We start from the raw sequence: 14,930 nt of genomic DNA on the forward strand, positions 1-14,930 counted from the left end.
AAGGGCTTTCACTTAAGATGCAGGAAACAGTAGGAAGAGGCAAGAAATGAAATAAAGTTTGATATGGGAGAATGAATCATGGAGCATGTGGGTTTTGGAGGCTGCATATATTTCTTTATGTGTTTTATACCCAGTCCTAGTTGACATGCATGACTGTACAGCCTGGAATGTGTTAAACATTTTTGAAGGTATTTAGAAGAGGGCAAGTTGGGTTTAGTTGTCAGCACAGTGTTACCTGCATTGTTGAAATATTGCATAATGTTGCTTATGTTTTGTAGCAGATTATGGATTATTTTAAATATGATACAAAAATGGTTTCATGCTTGTACTTGACTGTTTAAACATTTATCATGTATAATATATTTTCAAGCATAATCAAAGTGTTAAAGTATACTTCCATGAAGATTCCTGGAACAAGCAGTTATTAGACACTTTCAATGAATCTTGCTAGTTTTCTAAAACTACCCACCCCTTAATTAAAAAACTTCTGAATCTTAAACTGCTGATTATGATAAGTAATACTTGGTTGCTGATGGTTTGTTGGACCTGCTGCTTTTCTTAAGAGGCAAGTGTTCTCTGTGGTCTCCATTTGCTTTGGAGTAATGTGATTCAAAGAGGGATAAATGCAGGTGCAGTTCTAATTATCTCCAATGGAAATGTCATTCTTCTAACACTGAATTTGATTTTGCCTGATGATGACTGCGTTCTGGAAACACCTTATGGGTGTGTTATCTTCTTTTGTGTTATGTACAGTGTACACATGTAACAAGAAAGATTCTCCTTGTTCCTCTTGCTCAGGATTTAACTTTTGAGGAACTTGAAAAACACAATTCTCTTGATGAGTTTGGAGAGTGGTGTGTCTTCTCTCCCCATTACCATGTCCATAAACTCTGAAAGCATGTCAGCAGTGTAATCTTTGAGTTCAACAGTAAGAGAATATAATAGAGATATTATTGTGAGGAATGAATGCCCTGGTAATTGATTTGAGATGGCATTCATATCTGGAGAGTCTTTTGTTTGGATACAGTTTTGAAATGCTGAGATTTTGATCTTATAATGGAAATAAGATGGATGAAGTATGAGCTATGATGGACAGAGAATGAAGGGCATCATTATGAAAAGAGCAGAAAGAAAAGAGACCTTTGAGGCTTTTGTTTGTTGTGGGAACCTTAATGAGAACATGACTAACAGATGCAAGGCCTCAAAGTCTATGGTGGCAGGCATCAGTGGAAAACCCAGCAACAAATATTTCTTGCTGAGTAGAGCAGATAAGTAGGCGCTTGGAAAGCTTGGAAGATGGGCAATATGAGCTGGCAGTAGGCATTTGCCATGTACATCAGTAGCAAAAGCAGCGTTGGGAAAGAAGGTGCTGCATAGAGGACATGGGCTCATTGAAGACAGAAACTGTGATATTCTTCTTCATTTCTTTTGCTTTGGGGTGTGAGAATTTCACATCATTGAATTTTCAGGAACTAAGAGCAACTACTTTCAGTCCACACCCAAAATAAATGAAGAATAGCAATGAAATGAGTGACTCAGAGAAATGACTGACTCTAAATCCAGCAACTGATTGGATGGAATGCTTTCTTGAGTCTTAGACATCTGTGTTGGACTTCTGAGCTTGTTTTGGTGCTTGCTTTTCCAAATATGTGGTAGCTGAATATTTTCCAATCCATATTTGGAAATAGTTGATTCATTCATAAGGATAATATTCATGTTATTCAGGAAATGCCATAGTTTGCTCACAGGTCTCATTCTAATGATAGTATAAAACTATCTGTTATTTTAATTTCTAGAATAGTAGCAAATAATTTACTGAGAATTCTAAATGAAAACACAAGTGATAGGAGGAGCTACCTTTGAGTAACTCAGGTAAAGCAGAGGAAATGCTGATTTTTTTTTTTTAAAGTTGCTATTTAGTTAGCTGTTCCTTGTCTCAAAATGTAAAATATTGCTAAGTGATATTTCCTTTTAATGATAAGATGGGGTCCTGTGCATCACATGAGTTGGAATTCCTCCCAGAAAAACCTCTGAACAAGAAATTGGCCACCACGTAGTCTACACTTTGCTTACATTGCAAATTTGCTGTTGTGTTTCTTGTGGGATTAAGAAGGACTCTGTGTGTGTAGGTGGGACCAGGATATAATTAAACACTGCTGTTAAAGAAATATCAGCTTTGAGTGATAGGAACAGGAATATTATGTGGGATCTTGTAGTTCCCTGATGTAATTTTTATTGGGCTTCAGGTCAGAGCTGTGGAACACACCTGAAGAAAGCCAGATCATTGCTTTTTGGAGTACTACTGGACATGCACTTTTAACTCAGGTATCATCCCAGCTACAGAGCAAGGGGAGAGATTTTTCTGCCAGCTGATGATGAAATCCTGCAACCATCTGCCTGCAAATAGTATATTTTTTTTTAACATTAAGCTTACATTTGTTTCTCTCTCTTTTCACTCTTTTTTAAGTTATCCATGACTTCTTTCTGGGTTAAAAAAAAAAAAAGAACAAAAAAAACCCAGTATATAAAGTAAATTTTTTAAGGTCAAGTCCACAGAACTAGAGATGGGGAGTTTTTCAAAAAAACCCATATTAGTGGGAGACCCAGTTTGCATTCAAAGTCACTGAGAGAGCTTATGACAGTGCAGAGAAGAGAATACAGTTTACCCCACCACAGCCACAGACATGCTCTCCCTTTTTCAGTTTGGGATTTTTGGGTTTTGTCTTTCCTTCTTGTTGCAGTTTTATTTTTCTCCCAATAGCTTCCATGAGTCTACATGACACAAAAATAGTCCAGAAAAACAGCTTTTATTTCTGTTTTCTTGATGAGCTTTTAAAAGTTTATAAACAGTCAGAATGGAGCTTGTTGCCATAAGAATCAACTATAGAATCAATAAAGTTAAGGTGGTTGCTAAGGGAAGGCCATGTACAGTTGTGATGTAAGCCTGAGTGCCACAGCCCATCCTGTAACTGGAGAGGCTTTGTGGGGTGAGGGTGAGGGTGTGTGCTTCTTCGGCAAGGAGGGCTGCTGAAATCTGAATTCAGTTTAGCAGTGTTGATTTAATGTACCTTTCTTTGTTATGGCAACAGAAGGGAACATATCTTTTCAAATATCTAATCTTGCTTCCCTCATTGACCTTGTTCTTGATAAACAGTATTAAATATCCTTGTAGGAAATATGCTTTAGTGAGTGTGCTAGAAGTATGTGAAAATGCATAAAGCTGCAGAAGTGAAGAGCAGCAGCAAGCTACTTGTAATACAGACTGAATTAGCCCCTCACCTTTTTCCTTTCAAAGTTCACTATTTCAAAGGAATCACTCCAGATATAACAGCTTTGATGTTTTGAAAGGTGAGTTCTCATCCTTGGCCACACTGGAAGCTTATCTCAGCATGTAAAAAATTTTCCATGGTTGTAAAGCTTTAACCCAACAGCTGCTGTACCTCCACTCTTCTGGTGGCTGAAGTAATGAAGACTTCCCTTCATCCCTGGCATTCACAGCAGATATTTTCATCTTTTGGAGATTTTGGCAGCTGGTCTTACTAAAAAAGACTAGATAACTGGCCTTGCTAGTGGGCAGTGGCGTGACGATGGCCATGGCCAGACAACCGGGTTTTGGGTGCCTGCACTTTTCTTCAGCTTTGTGGTGTTCTTCTTGGCTGCAGCTGGACCATCAGACCATTGTGTATTGAACAATTGCTGAACAAAGTGGGATTAAAAAACCACAATATGGATTGTCAGCCCAAGGTTACTGCACAATCAGAGTGAATAGTTAAGTCATAATGTAAATATTTTTACTTCAGGTGTTTGTAAAAGTAATATAGAGAACAGGATATCTCAGAGGTGTATAATGAAAGAATTAGGAATGGTTCCCTTGAAGGCCTCCAAATCAGATCTTGCTTAAGGTAGCAGCAAGGTAGCTTGCAAACTGTGAATATTTAGCACAGGAGAGAAAATATTTAATTGATTTCTGTCTCTCATCACAAAATAAGAGCCCTGGAAAAGTGCTAGCTACCATTCTTAGAGAGACCAGCAATTCCATCACCATAGAGATTTACCCTCCTGAGCTGCTGTTTTCCTGAGTCTGGGTTAACTCTCTGGCTGGGCTGACTACTTCCAGGGCTTGGATCTACCTTCCCTTTGCAAAGAGCTTTTGCTCTGGAAAGGTTAATCAGCCAATCTGGAGGTCAAACAAGACATGGAGAACAAATAGCACTTTGCAGTTTGTTCCATCAATGACAATAGATGGTATTAGTGCTGCAGTACCTAGTCCCAGTCTGAAAAATATAGAGTACCTCATGGACAGGAGACCTACAGAAAACAGATTTTTGTAAAACAGGGTTATAAAATTGTTTGCATATGCAATGTTTGATTAGGTAGTTGTCTTCCTTTTTTTTTTTTTTTTTGCTCTTGGGGTTTTAATTTTTTTCATTAGGTTGGTGTGAGTCACTGTTGGTGAGAGTGCAGGAAGGGGTGTGTTTTGAAGAAGGGAATATAAAGGCCAAGGGATAAGCTTGATGCATTACAGATTCATGGAGTATATTTTGGAAGATTTTGGCTCTCTCAAAGTGACAAACTGTAAATACAGTTAAAGTATTTTGGTATTACAAGTTAATGGAGCTTTACTCTTTTGTGTTAGCTATCAATCAGCAGTCCTCAAAGAAATCAGTTTAAAAGGTTTCACAAAGACTTACTATTTCCCTTGTTTTACTGAATTTTATTTTTTGTTTTGGAATTTTCTGCAGTGTACCTTGTCAGTATGTTGCTTAAAAATGATATTGCTGTAGGCTGGATGACAGCACAGCTGGAAAAGACACACTTTGCAAGCTCTTTCCTTGCCTTAAATATGCTCTGCAGGTTTGAGATAGCTTTCTGCACATTTTGGGTGGCCCCTCCATGCTCCTCACAGGTGCCTGGCCAGGTGGCCATGCTGACATGTTGAAGCAGAAGAGAGAGAAGCTCCTCCTTCCTTCCTTCCCTACTTTTTCTTCTTAACAAGCCCTGGGTGGGAGCTGTGGTTTCTGGTGCATGTGCTGCACCCATGACCTGGCATCTGAGTAGCTCTGGTTAATCTACATGGGTGTAAGTAGGGCTTGTTTCTGCTGCCTGTTCCTTGCCCTATTGATGATAACAATCTAGCCTTTAGAGTGTTTTCTACTTGGCAAAATCACCCATAACCAACCATTGTTTAGATTAATGCTGACCTTGTAACTTGTGATGAACCCAAGACCTACGCAAACAGAAAGTGAATAGCCACAGCTGAAAAGTATCTTATCAGATATTCGAAAGAATAATAAACAAGAGGAAGTGGATAAAAGAATGCCTTTCAGTGAGACCTTGTTAAAATAGAGCTTCATGGCCTGACTTCTGTGATGATAGATAGGTCCAGTCAAAGGTAACACTGAACCGATGCTGCTGTACTTTCTTTGAGGTAGTCACAGTACCTCTGTCACCTGACCTGTACTGGCACAAGGATGTCCACGTCATTGTCCCGGGTGTACTGCGTAGCATCATCTCATGCCTGCTTTGAGCAGCCTGCGTGATATTGTTGCACTTTTATTACTATATATTTGTAAAATACATTTACATAATTATACCTTGACACAGAGTGTAATAACTGAACATTTCTTTGCAGTGTTTGGTTTGGGAATAATTTACAATTTCCCTGCAATTTCAAGGACGGTGCTGTAGAAAAAAAGACTTGAAAATGCAGATTTTCTTTCACTGTGTAAGTCCCGTGTTGCTTTTGGGTCCAGGAGCCACGTTCAAGTGGTTTGTCAGACTTTTGCCTTTGGAGAAGGGCTTTTCAAGGCAGGTGCAGAAAGCCTTAGCTGGCATTAGTATACCTGAACTGCCAAAAACCACTATGGTAAATAAAGTAGTAGCAGCTCTGCTCTGTCTCCAATGCTGCCTTTGTGGCCTCCTTTGACGTGCTTCTTTTTTTTAAATGTTTTAAACTGCAAAATCAGTCCAAGGCATAGAATTGATCTAAATGCTCATCTAAACATCTAAGCCTTAAGCCTGTAACTATTAATGTGAGTAGTTCTGTTGATGTCAGTGGGTTTTCTCACTTAAGCATACTAGATTTGATAGCTAGGTTAGAGATTATCAAGGTTTTAAACTGTTTAAGGGGGGAAAATCCCCAACCAAATGGAAGCTCTTGGTGCCCTTTAAACTGAGGCACTGCTTGTTGGGTTTTTTGGGGACCAGGGGGGACCCAGGAAACAAGAAGCATGTGGAAATGTAAGCTGAGCCATGTTTTTGCTTTCTAAACTTCTGTTTAAGTGTAATAACTAAAGAACTGCATGGGGACACCAAGGTGTGCAAGCACATACCTCTGAAGCCACCAGGGCTTCCGGCTGCATTTTCTTGACTGGGATTTGATGGGTTTCAGATGTTTAGCTTGCCAAATGCAGCTTGGGAAGAAAGGAAGCAAATGAAAATCTAGTACATGCAATGAAGAGGAACAAATTACTTGAGATTAAGATGGTATTACAAACTGAAGATAAAAAAATGTATTTTAGCTCTCAAATTCCCCTGGTGAAGCCTTTAGCTTCCTAAAATCTGAAAAAGACCCCTAGTACCCAGGTGCTTTTCTTTTTTTCTCCAGCTTTGTCATTTTACCTGGTAAAGTATTGTTTCTTTCTTCAAACTTTGCCCTGCTGTACTGTTACACCAATGTGCTGTGATACTGCTGCTGTTTTAAACCCAAAGTCAACCTATCCCTGAGAAATGCATCTATAGAGGATTGCAGAAAGAGCAGCTCAGATTATACAGCTACACCTGGGCAGTGCTGGTACAACTGGGAGAAAAACACAGAGACGATGCTTCATGTCCAGCCTCTTCTTCCATGGCTACACATAGGTGCCTCACCAACCCAAGCTCTTGAAGGAGGAATGGCTTTTGCATTGAAGAAGCACTGATTGCGATCCACTGCGCAGAGTTTTGACACTGTGCACTTTAAAGGGAACATTTTGAAGTTAATCTCTCTGGCAGCTCTCTGCAATGTGAGGTTGAGTTTTATGAAGCCAGTGCTGTAAAATGGAGCAACTTTGGGTTGGTGCAGTACCTAAGTAATCCCAAGAGCACTTTGCAAAGTGGCAAAGTACATATGAATACAGTGTGTGCGTAGGCAGGAGATAACAAGGAGCTGAGGAGAAGAACAGTTTTGCTGGGGAGGAGGTGGAATGAAGTGGGAGTGGGGCTCCCAGCCCCAGTGCTGAGCCTCTGCAGCACCTTTAGCTGCTGCATGGCCAGGCAGGAATGAAGGACGAGGTGCCAAGGGGACAGCTGGTGCAGGCTGAATGAAGGCAGGGGGGCCACAAGCAGGACAGGAGTGTGTTTGGCAGGACAAACCTGATTTTGTGTTGGCCTCTGGGCATTTTATTTGCCTTCATGTCTCTGCCATACCAGTTTGCAAGACATGATTGACAGCTTTCCCTTGCAATTTATTTGATCATGGTAATTTTTTTGACAGGCTTCTTTGTGGTTTTTTAATATATCAAATAGAGTTTAATAATAGCCTGCTATTAAGTCCTTTTGTTTTTCCCTTGGGATTTTCTTATGACTGTTGCCTCTCTTACCTATTTGAAGCTCTGAATCTCTTTTCCAACTGTGAAGAACTTAGCAATGTGAGTGCATGCATAATATGTAAAAACATTTAGCAAACTTGTTGTTATGCTTGGGAATTAATAAATGCCAGTATTGAGGGTAATAGACTTGCCTAATTTACAGTGGTATTCCTATTAAATTCAGGTGGGACAGGTTGGACGCAAGATGGTCCAACCCCAGAAGGTTTTATTTTATTTTTAAATTCAAATTTTATTTCCACTCATCTTTTGAAGATGAATTTTGTCATTGGGTCCAGGATGAAGTGACCTCTGAAGAGAAAAATGTCAGTGAGAGGAAAAGTGAACAAATTAAAGTAAATTCTGCAGTATGCATAATAGCTTTGAATTATCAAAGACTGTAAAAAGAAAGTGGCTATATGCATTTAATCAAAGTAGGGTAAGCACATCTGAATGGTACCTAATGGTACATTATTATATTCTGTAATGGGGGAGACAAAATCCTCTTGTTTTTCTTATTCCCCTGACACTGTTGGTGCTGTATCTTTCACTGTTTTCTATCTCCACACATGGTAGGCTTGGTTTTTTCTGCTCTTTGCTTTTACTGGTATTTTTCAAGAAAGTCATAAATTCTTTTCTTCTACTCAGTCCCTTCATATGCAGTATTAAAACAGGGATAGTGCAAAGCCTGATCTCAGCCATCAGTATTCACGTGCACAAAGGGAGACTTGACTCTTTCCCAATCTTTTCCTGTCTGCTTGCTACCACTCTGGTTGTTTAGCCCCTGTATGATCATTCAGATTTCTCCCCTTCTCCTCTCCAACTCAGACTTTTCTGTGGTCCCTGGCAAAAAAGATATTTGCCAGATACAGCTACATTTTCCTGAATTTGGAGTCAGAGTTCACAAGGAGATACTGCCTTGTGCCAACAGCTGATGGTATTTGCAGCAGTGTGAGGGGAAGGTAACACTGTTAAGCCCTGCATGCCAGCAGCAGACGCAGATTTGCAGTTGTGCTGTACTTGTGGGAGAAGGGCATAACAGCAGTAACAGGATGGCTGCTGGTAGGAGCTGTACCAATTCAACCCTCTGCCTATCTGTTGGAAGGATAGAGGGAAAGATACCTAAGCATGCCCACCCACATCAACAATAAGGATCATATAAGAAGAGGAACTGACAGTGATTTGCAGAGTAATCTCTCTTCTGTAGAAAGGTTAGACATGCAGACGTCTTCAGGTTCCAGCAACTGTCCCTAAAGCCAGTCAGTTCAGAAGAAGATGATTTTTGTAGTTTGATCTTACCAGTGGAATATACATGGATTGAACAAAATTCCTAATTTAAACCTTTATTAAACGGGGAATATTTTTCAGGGTATTATGCAGCCAAGGATTATTTCTTTGTCTGCAGTGTGGAATTCCTTTAGTCTTTTTACATTTTCTCTTTTGTCTCTCTTTCTCCTTCTTGTTTGCAATGGCATTTGTTATGACCATTGGAAGGAAATGTTTTTCTGCTTAGCTAATATTTTGGTTCCTCTTGCATAGTTAGAGGACTTCAGTGAGGCTGCATTGAGGTCACACACCACCGCTTTATGGTGGTGATGGCTAGACAAAAATTTCCATTCATGTTGAAGAGCATGGCTCAGGAGAGCCACTCACAGTGAAGGAGACAAATTGTACATTTCAAAAAGACTGGTAAAATAACTTTAAAGGAGGAAAGTTCCATCATAGAATGGTTTGGGTTGGAAGGGACTGTACAGAATATCCCATTCCAACTCCCCTTCCATGGGCAATGACACCTTCCACTAGACCAGGTTGCTCAAGCACCATCCAACCTGGCCTTGAACACTTCCAGGGACAGGGAGTCCACAGCTTCTCTGGGCTGCCTGTTCCACTGTCTAGATCTTAGGTTTTCCTGAGTTTTCTCACAGGCTTTCTGAAACAATCAAAACCAGCAGAAAGCTCCAAATCCAAGTTAATTTTGAACTAAAAGCTATGAACTTTTCAGAACCCTTAGGCCATTTCAGGGAGTGCTGCATTAACTGCAGCTATACAGTATTTTTCAAGAGCACTGATAAGTGATTGATGATGCAAAACCAGAGAAGTTAATAGAAAGTGACACATGTATTTTGTAACCAATAGAAATATGAAGTAAAGAAGAAAAAGTACTGCTTCCTTAGTGAAAAGATAGAGAAAGAAACTTCACTCCCCTCCTACACATCGTGTCCTGTTCTGTTCCCCAATGCAATGAAGGCAAGAGGAGAAGAGGGATCAGAATTTATTTATAATTTTGGCACTAGGGATAAAAATAAATGGCTGAAACTCTGTGGAAGTTCTTTGTAACTTTCTGAATTTCTAAGTATGAATAGAGTGTATGGAGAAACTGGTATGCACCCTGTTTCTTTCCACTAGTTTGTCATTGTCTCTAGATTTTTGTGTCTCAAGTGCCTGCTTATTGAAGGAACGAGGAGGCTGAATCACACCAGGCAGCCCACAGGTCTGGTGACTTCATTTCCTGGGTTATATAAAATCCAAACTTCCTAGCAAATTGTCTACAGGAAGTGTTTACCACATTGATATAGAACAATTAGAGTGCACAGAAACCTGGCCAGGTTGAAAAAACAATGATGTGAAATATTGACTTTATTTATAAAGACTTTTAAACGTGGTCTTTATAAATAAGCCAGTGAGCCACCAACCAACCTACTTACCTGTGTTCTGGAGCAGAAGTGTTTAGTTAGCTGTCAGGGCTAGATTTAGCGTGAAGGGTGGAGACCTCTGTGGAAAAAATGCAATTAAGGCATTATGTCTAGTTTGTTCCATTCTCTCTAATAAATTGCTCATCTGTGTAGAGCAAGAGATCTTATATTAATATTTCTTAACATGGATATTCATATGTCTGCTGAGGTCCTGAGAGTGGATTTAAATAGTCCAGTTAATGTTGTTTAGTGTGGGGAGATGGCCTCCTACTGCAAAAATTTGCTCCTGTTCTGAGCTGAAGAATGAGAGCTCCCTCATCACTGGCTTGGTGATGCTGCAGGAAATATAGTTGACAGAAGCAAGAACCAGCCATTAATCTCTCAGTCTACAGAGTTAAAAGCTAGACGAGTATTTCCCCACCCTATGTAGTCTACAGACTCTTGGGTACCTATTTCACACCAAAAGGGCAGCTTTCCCCTGACAAATCATTCTTTGTAAACCAAAACAGCAAGAAAACAAAAAGAAGCAGAAACCTGTTGACAATATGCCACTTTCAAATTCATGGCTTTGCTTTCCAAAGCCAAAACAAACCACTTCTTATGCAGCTGTTACTGGCTTCTTGTGGAAGCCATGTTTGGTAAACCTTGATTATCTCAACAAGTTCTGTTAGTTAGTTTTATGGTTTGCAAGGATGGCAGTTAAATGAACAGAAGCTCATTTTATATTACAAATTATACTTATCAAGAGGATTTTTATCAACATGTGTAAACAGAACCTTGGCCTGGAGTCTGAGAAGAAGAAGAATGCAGTTTCTGTGATGCGCTGTCCAGCATTACCTTTATGCAGAAGATGAAGCAGCAGAGAAATTGGGAAAAGTACATCTTCACATTCAGCTGGAAATGTGGAAATGCAGAAAACAAGTCAGCAAGCTACGTAAGTGAGCTGGTATTTGGGTGTTTCAGCATAACTTTAAGTAAGATCTGAAACAGATATTGCCTTGACTGCTATTTTGTATGCAGCAATGGAAATTTGTTCTCTGAATTGTGACTATCTCAGGGGTTCTTGCTTGGAGGTAAAGAATGCTCTAGGGGACTCTAGGGAGTTCCCAGTGTAACTTTTTGTCCTTAGATTCTTAAGTCAGGATCCTTGGTGGTACACAGAACTTAGTAAAATTCAGCCACTAAGGGGATTTGTGTTACAAACTAATACTGTCAAAGGATTAAATTTCCCAAATGAGCCACTTAAGTGGTGCATAACTTCTTTGAGCCACATGTTTTCTGTTATGGAAATTCTGTGTTAGAACTATTTGTCAGAAGGCTAATTGTTTGACCTTTGGGTTTTTTGCCTTTAGTTGATAGCATTCAGATATCTTGCTATGAAATTGTAACTTTTTAAATTTTTTTCAAGAAAGCCTTGCTTCTGCTAAGTATCTGGTTAATTTCTTGCCTAACTTCAGTGACATGTTTGGCTATTGCAGGGTCTTTAATATGTTATCTTTGTAGAAGGCTGTAATACTGCAGTCTGCAAACTTCCCATTTAAAGTAGCACTATTTTTTAAGACCATCTCCATTGGTATAAAATGTCTTTTTCACTTTAAGTTTTCTTAGCTGTGAAAGGATTGTGATATTTCATTGCTCTGACAAAATACCAAAACCCCTGGGCAGCAGGACTTGTATGGCTCTTAAATATCATGCTACACTTAATTCTGTGTCAGGACTCCTAAATAGAAATAGTATGATTTTCAGAGATAGGGAGCAAATACAGCTGAAATGAAACCTAGGTCATCACTCTACGTATGTTAAAGTGCTTAGCTATATTGACTGCTGGAATCAGGATCTCATGAAGGAGTACAGATTATTACTATGTGCTGAAACTGTTGTTATTTAAACTTGAATGTAACCAAATATAGGGCTAGAGACCTAAGCTTTTGCATCAGAATTTGGAGAGAGTTTGACATTTACAAATTTGTGAGCTTTTATTTTGTTGCAGTTTTGGCAGACCCAAAGCATCTCAGAGGGAGCATCTAAAATTACTAAATACTTTTAAGCTTTTGGCCTTAGAATTTAGACTCTGCTACCCATTTTGTTTTTGCTGGGATGCAGCCACTTAAAGCACAAGTTTTAAAGATTCAAATAGAGATATCTTCTTCAATTCATGTCGTAATTCATGTTGGTATCTAAATCAATGTCCTCCAAGTTTATGCTGAAATTTGTAAAGAGAGCTCTTAACATATGTTTCATGTTAGAGAATGAAAAAGCCTTTTAGCAGTTTGTCTCAGCTTTAAGTTGTATTGCATGCTGTGACTATGCATGAGGACATACATATATGTAGACTGAGCTCTTGCTGTGTCAGTAAAAATTATATGCCTTTGATGCATCATTTATTGCATGAATCAACCTTCAGAGCTATTAAACTGCTTCTGGGGAATTTTTTAAAGACTGCTTGAGTCCTCTGAGATTTCGTTCTCTCTGTTCTCAAAGTCTGCCTGTTATCATTTTAAAACAAACAACTTCCCTACCCCTCTCAATCCCAATCAATCCTGAAGAAAAAACTGTCCGATTTAGAAATGTGGTAAATGTGGAGAGAGTAAATGGCTTTTTATTTTTTTTTTTTATCACCTTGTATTTGGGAGGGAAGATCTGAATGGTGATCATCAGAAATGTCTAGAAAATATATATGTAAAGAGCTTAATGGAAAGTAGAGCATGTACAGTTCTCCTCTTAAAATAATACAACGAAAAGAAATTCTGAGTGTCTGTGTAGGAATATAATGGAAGCAAAGGTGATTGTTTACAATGTAGTAATAAAGCCAGGAAGGGTGTTTTCAGCTCTGCTTGCTCTGCTGTATGGCTTTTGAGCTATCATGGCAGAATATATGTGAGAAATTGCCATCATTATAGTGAATCTGGGAAAGGTAGATACAATTCTCTCTGTGGGATTATTGTGCCCAGGGAGATGGGCAGTCCTTAGGTCTCTGGAAATCTGTAGCCAGGGTGGGGTCTGATTTGGTGTTTGGCTCATAGATCTGTCCCTGAGCTGCTGTGTTTGATCCCTTTAAGTGGTTTCTCCAATGTGTTGTTCTGGTTTTGCCTTTCCTGCCCTGGAAAGGCTTGAGGCACTGATGAAGAATCAGCTCTCACCTCATATTTTCCAGGCATTCCCCTTAAGCTGGAAAAAGACTTCCATGCACAGATTAGGTAGTTCAGTGCTTGCTGTGTGATGCTTCTTATGGGCTGTATAAGATTAATGGGGTGTGAGCTGATTCACCATACACCGTTTGTGTGTGTGCATATTTATATTGTAGGTACTTCCTGCAAGTAGTCCATGCTGTGAAACCCCTGCTTACTCAACAGCTTTCTTATAAGTTACTGCTCTTGGCCACAGATGAAAGACTTGGCTGTTGGGAACTGTGAGGTTCTGGCTAAGATGCAGGGACATGGGGTAGATAGGAAATAATAGTGTACGGGGGCAAATGAATGCCAGCAGTATTCTACAAGTACATATATTTGTTGTCTTTACTCAGCTGAAGAAGTCACAGCCATCAGTGTCAGTGAAAGAGTCCTACAGAATAAAGGCCATCATCTTTTGTCAGCCCTGTAGCAGACTGGTGCTCTCATTAGCTGTGTCTGAGGGCAAGGTCCTGTCTGGCTCTGAACACCTACAGAATCAGAGCTCTGCATCTTAGCACTGGTAGGAAGGAAATCTGGCCTTCAGGCATTACTCTGTAAAATGAAAGCAGGTTCTCCTTTTATTTTCTTTTAATGGCCAAGATGGAATGCTATTTTGACCCAATCAGACAAAATTAGTGTGATTCCATTTGTATCTGTCAAACTCATCTTAATTGCAAAATAATTTGTTTATAAAATTAGTTGTATGTCTTCAGTGTGGTACAAGACAGAGCAACTCTGCCTGTCTTTTGAAGAATTCAGATGGGATTAGGGCTTCAGCAAGAGTAAAATTGACCTTCAGTTTGGTGGAGAAATACTAGACAACATGGATTATATCTTTCTTGTTTTATAGCTACTAATGCAAATGCTGTATGCTTCAGTTTGTACCTCCCTTAGTATGACTTACCAAAATAAGGCTGATATAAAGAAATAAAAAATATGGGAAAAATGTAGCAGAACAGAATAATTTTCTCTGTACATGAAAAGTATTTAATCCAAAAATCATAAAAACTCTTATTCCTGAGACTGAAAACAAGGACATTAACTGAGTCATGGTACACAATCTCTTTTTAAAATCTCTCAAAAATGCCAAATATCAGTTTGCACTCTGAGATAAACATCCTTTTTAGCAGGCTTGTACAAACTAGCAAGTGGGATATAGTTTCGATATGCCTGATGGTGCACACAACTACCTACATGGCCCATTCACCTCTTTGATGTCACTTACAGGTTCTGAAGGAGTCAGGGCTTATCTGTTCTGTTAAATTTTTTGTGTGATATATGGGAAATCAATTCTGGTTTATATTTCTGCCCAATTTGTATAAAATGCAGAGAGAGGTGCCTTGATGCTACAGAGATAAGTCCAGGTAAATTCTCCAGTAGGTTCTGTGGGCTACCCACCTAGCTTGCTGTTTTTGGAAAGAAGCAGACCTGCTTTTGACAGTGTATTTTGTATGTAGATAGGTAAAAGGCAAACACTTCTGTTTTGCTAATTGAATTGAGCT

At 39.3% G+C, this 14,930-nt stretch overlaps 1 protein-coding gene across 6 annotated transcripts in view; it reads left to right on the forward strand.

The window, feature by feature from the left end:
• The window catches only part of PDE10A (phosphodiesterase 10A), a 352,020-nt gene that overhangs the window by 109,466 nt on the left and 227,624 nt on the right, over positions 1-14,930 (forward strand). For 2 of the 6 annotated variants that reach the window (XM_021544164.4, XM_021544163.4), the window contains exon 2: positions 11,032-11,192. The exons of the other annotated variants lie outside the window; for them this stretch is intronic. In XM_021544164.4, coding sequence (XP_021399839.3) covers positions 11,159-11,192 — 34 coding nt within the window. In that variant the 5' untranslated portion in view covers positions 11,032-11,158. The remainder of the gene's footprint in view (positions 1-11,031; positions 11,193-14,930) is intronic. 6 annotated transcript variants of the gene reach the window in all.

Source organism: Lonchura striata, chromosome 3 (genome assembly GCF_050655825.1).
Source record: "Lonchura striata isolate lonStrDom1 chromosome 3, ASM5065582v1, whole genome shotgun sequence".
Classification (NCBI taxonomy): Eukaryota; Metazoa; Chordata; class Aves; order Passeriformes; family Estrildidae; genus Lonchura; species Lonchura striata.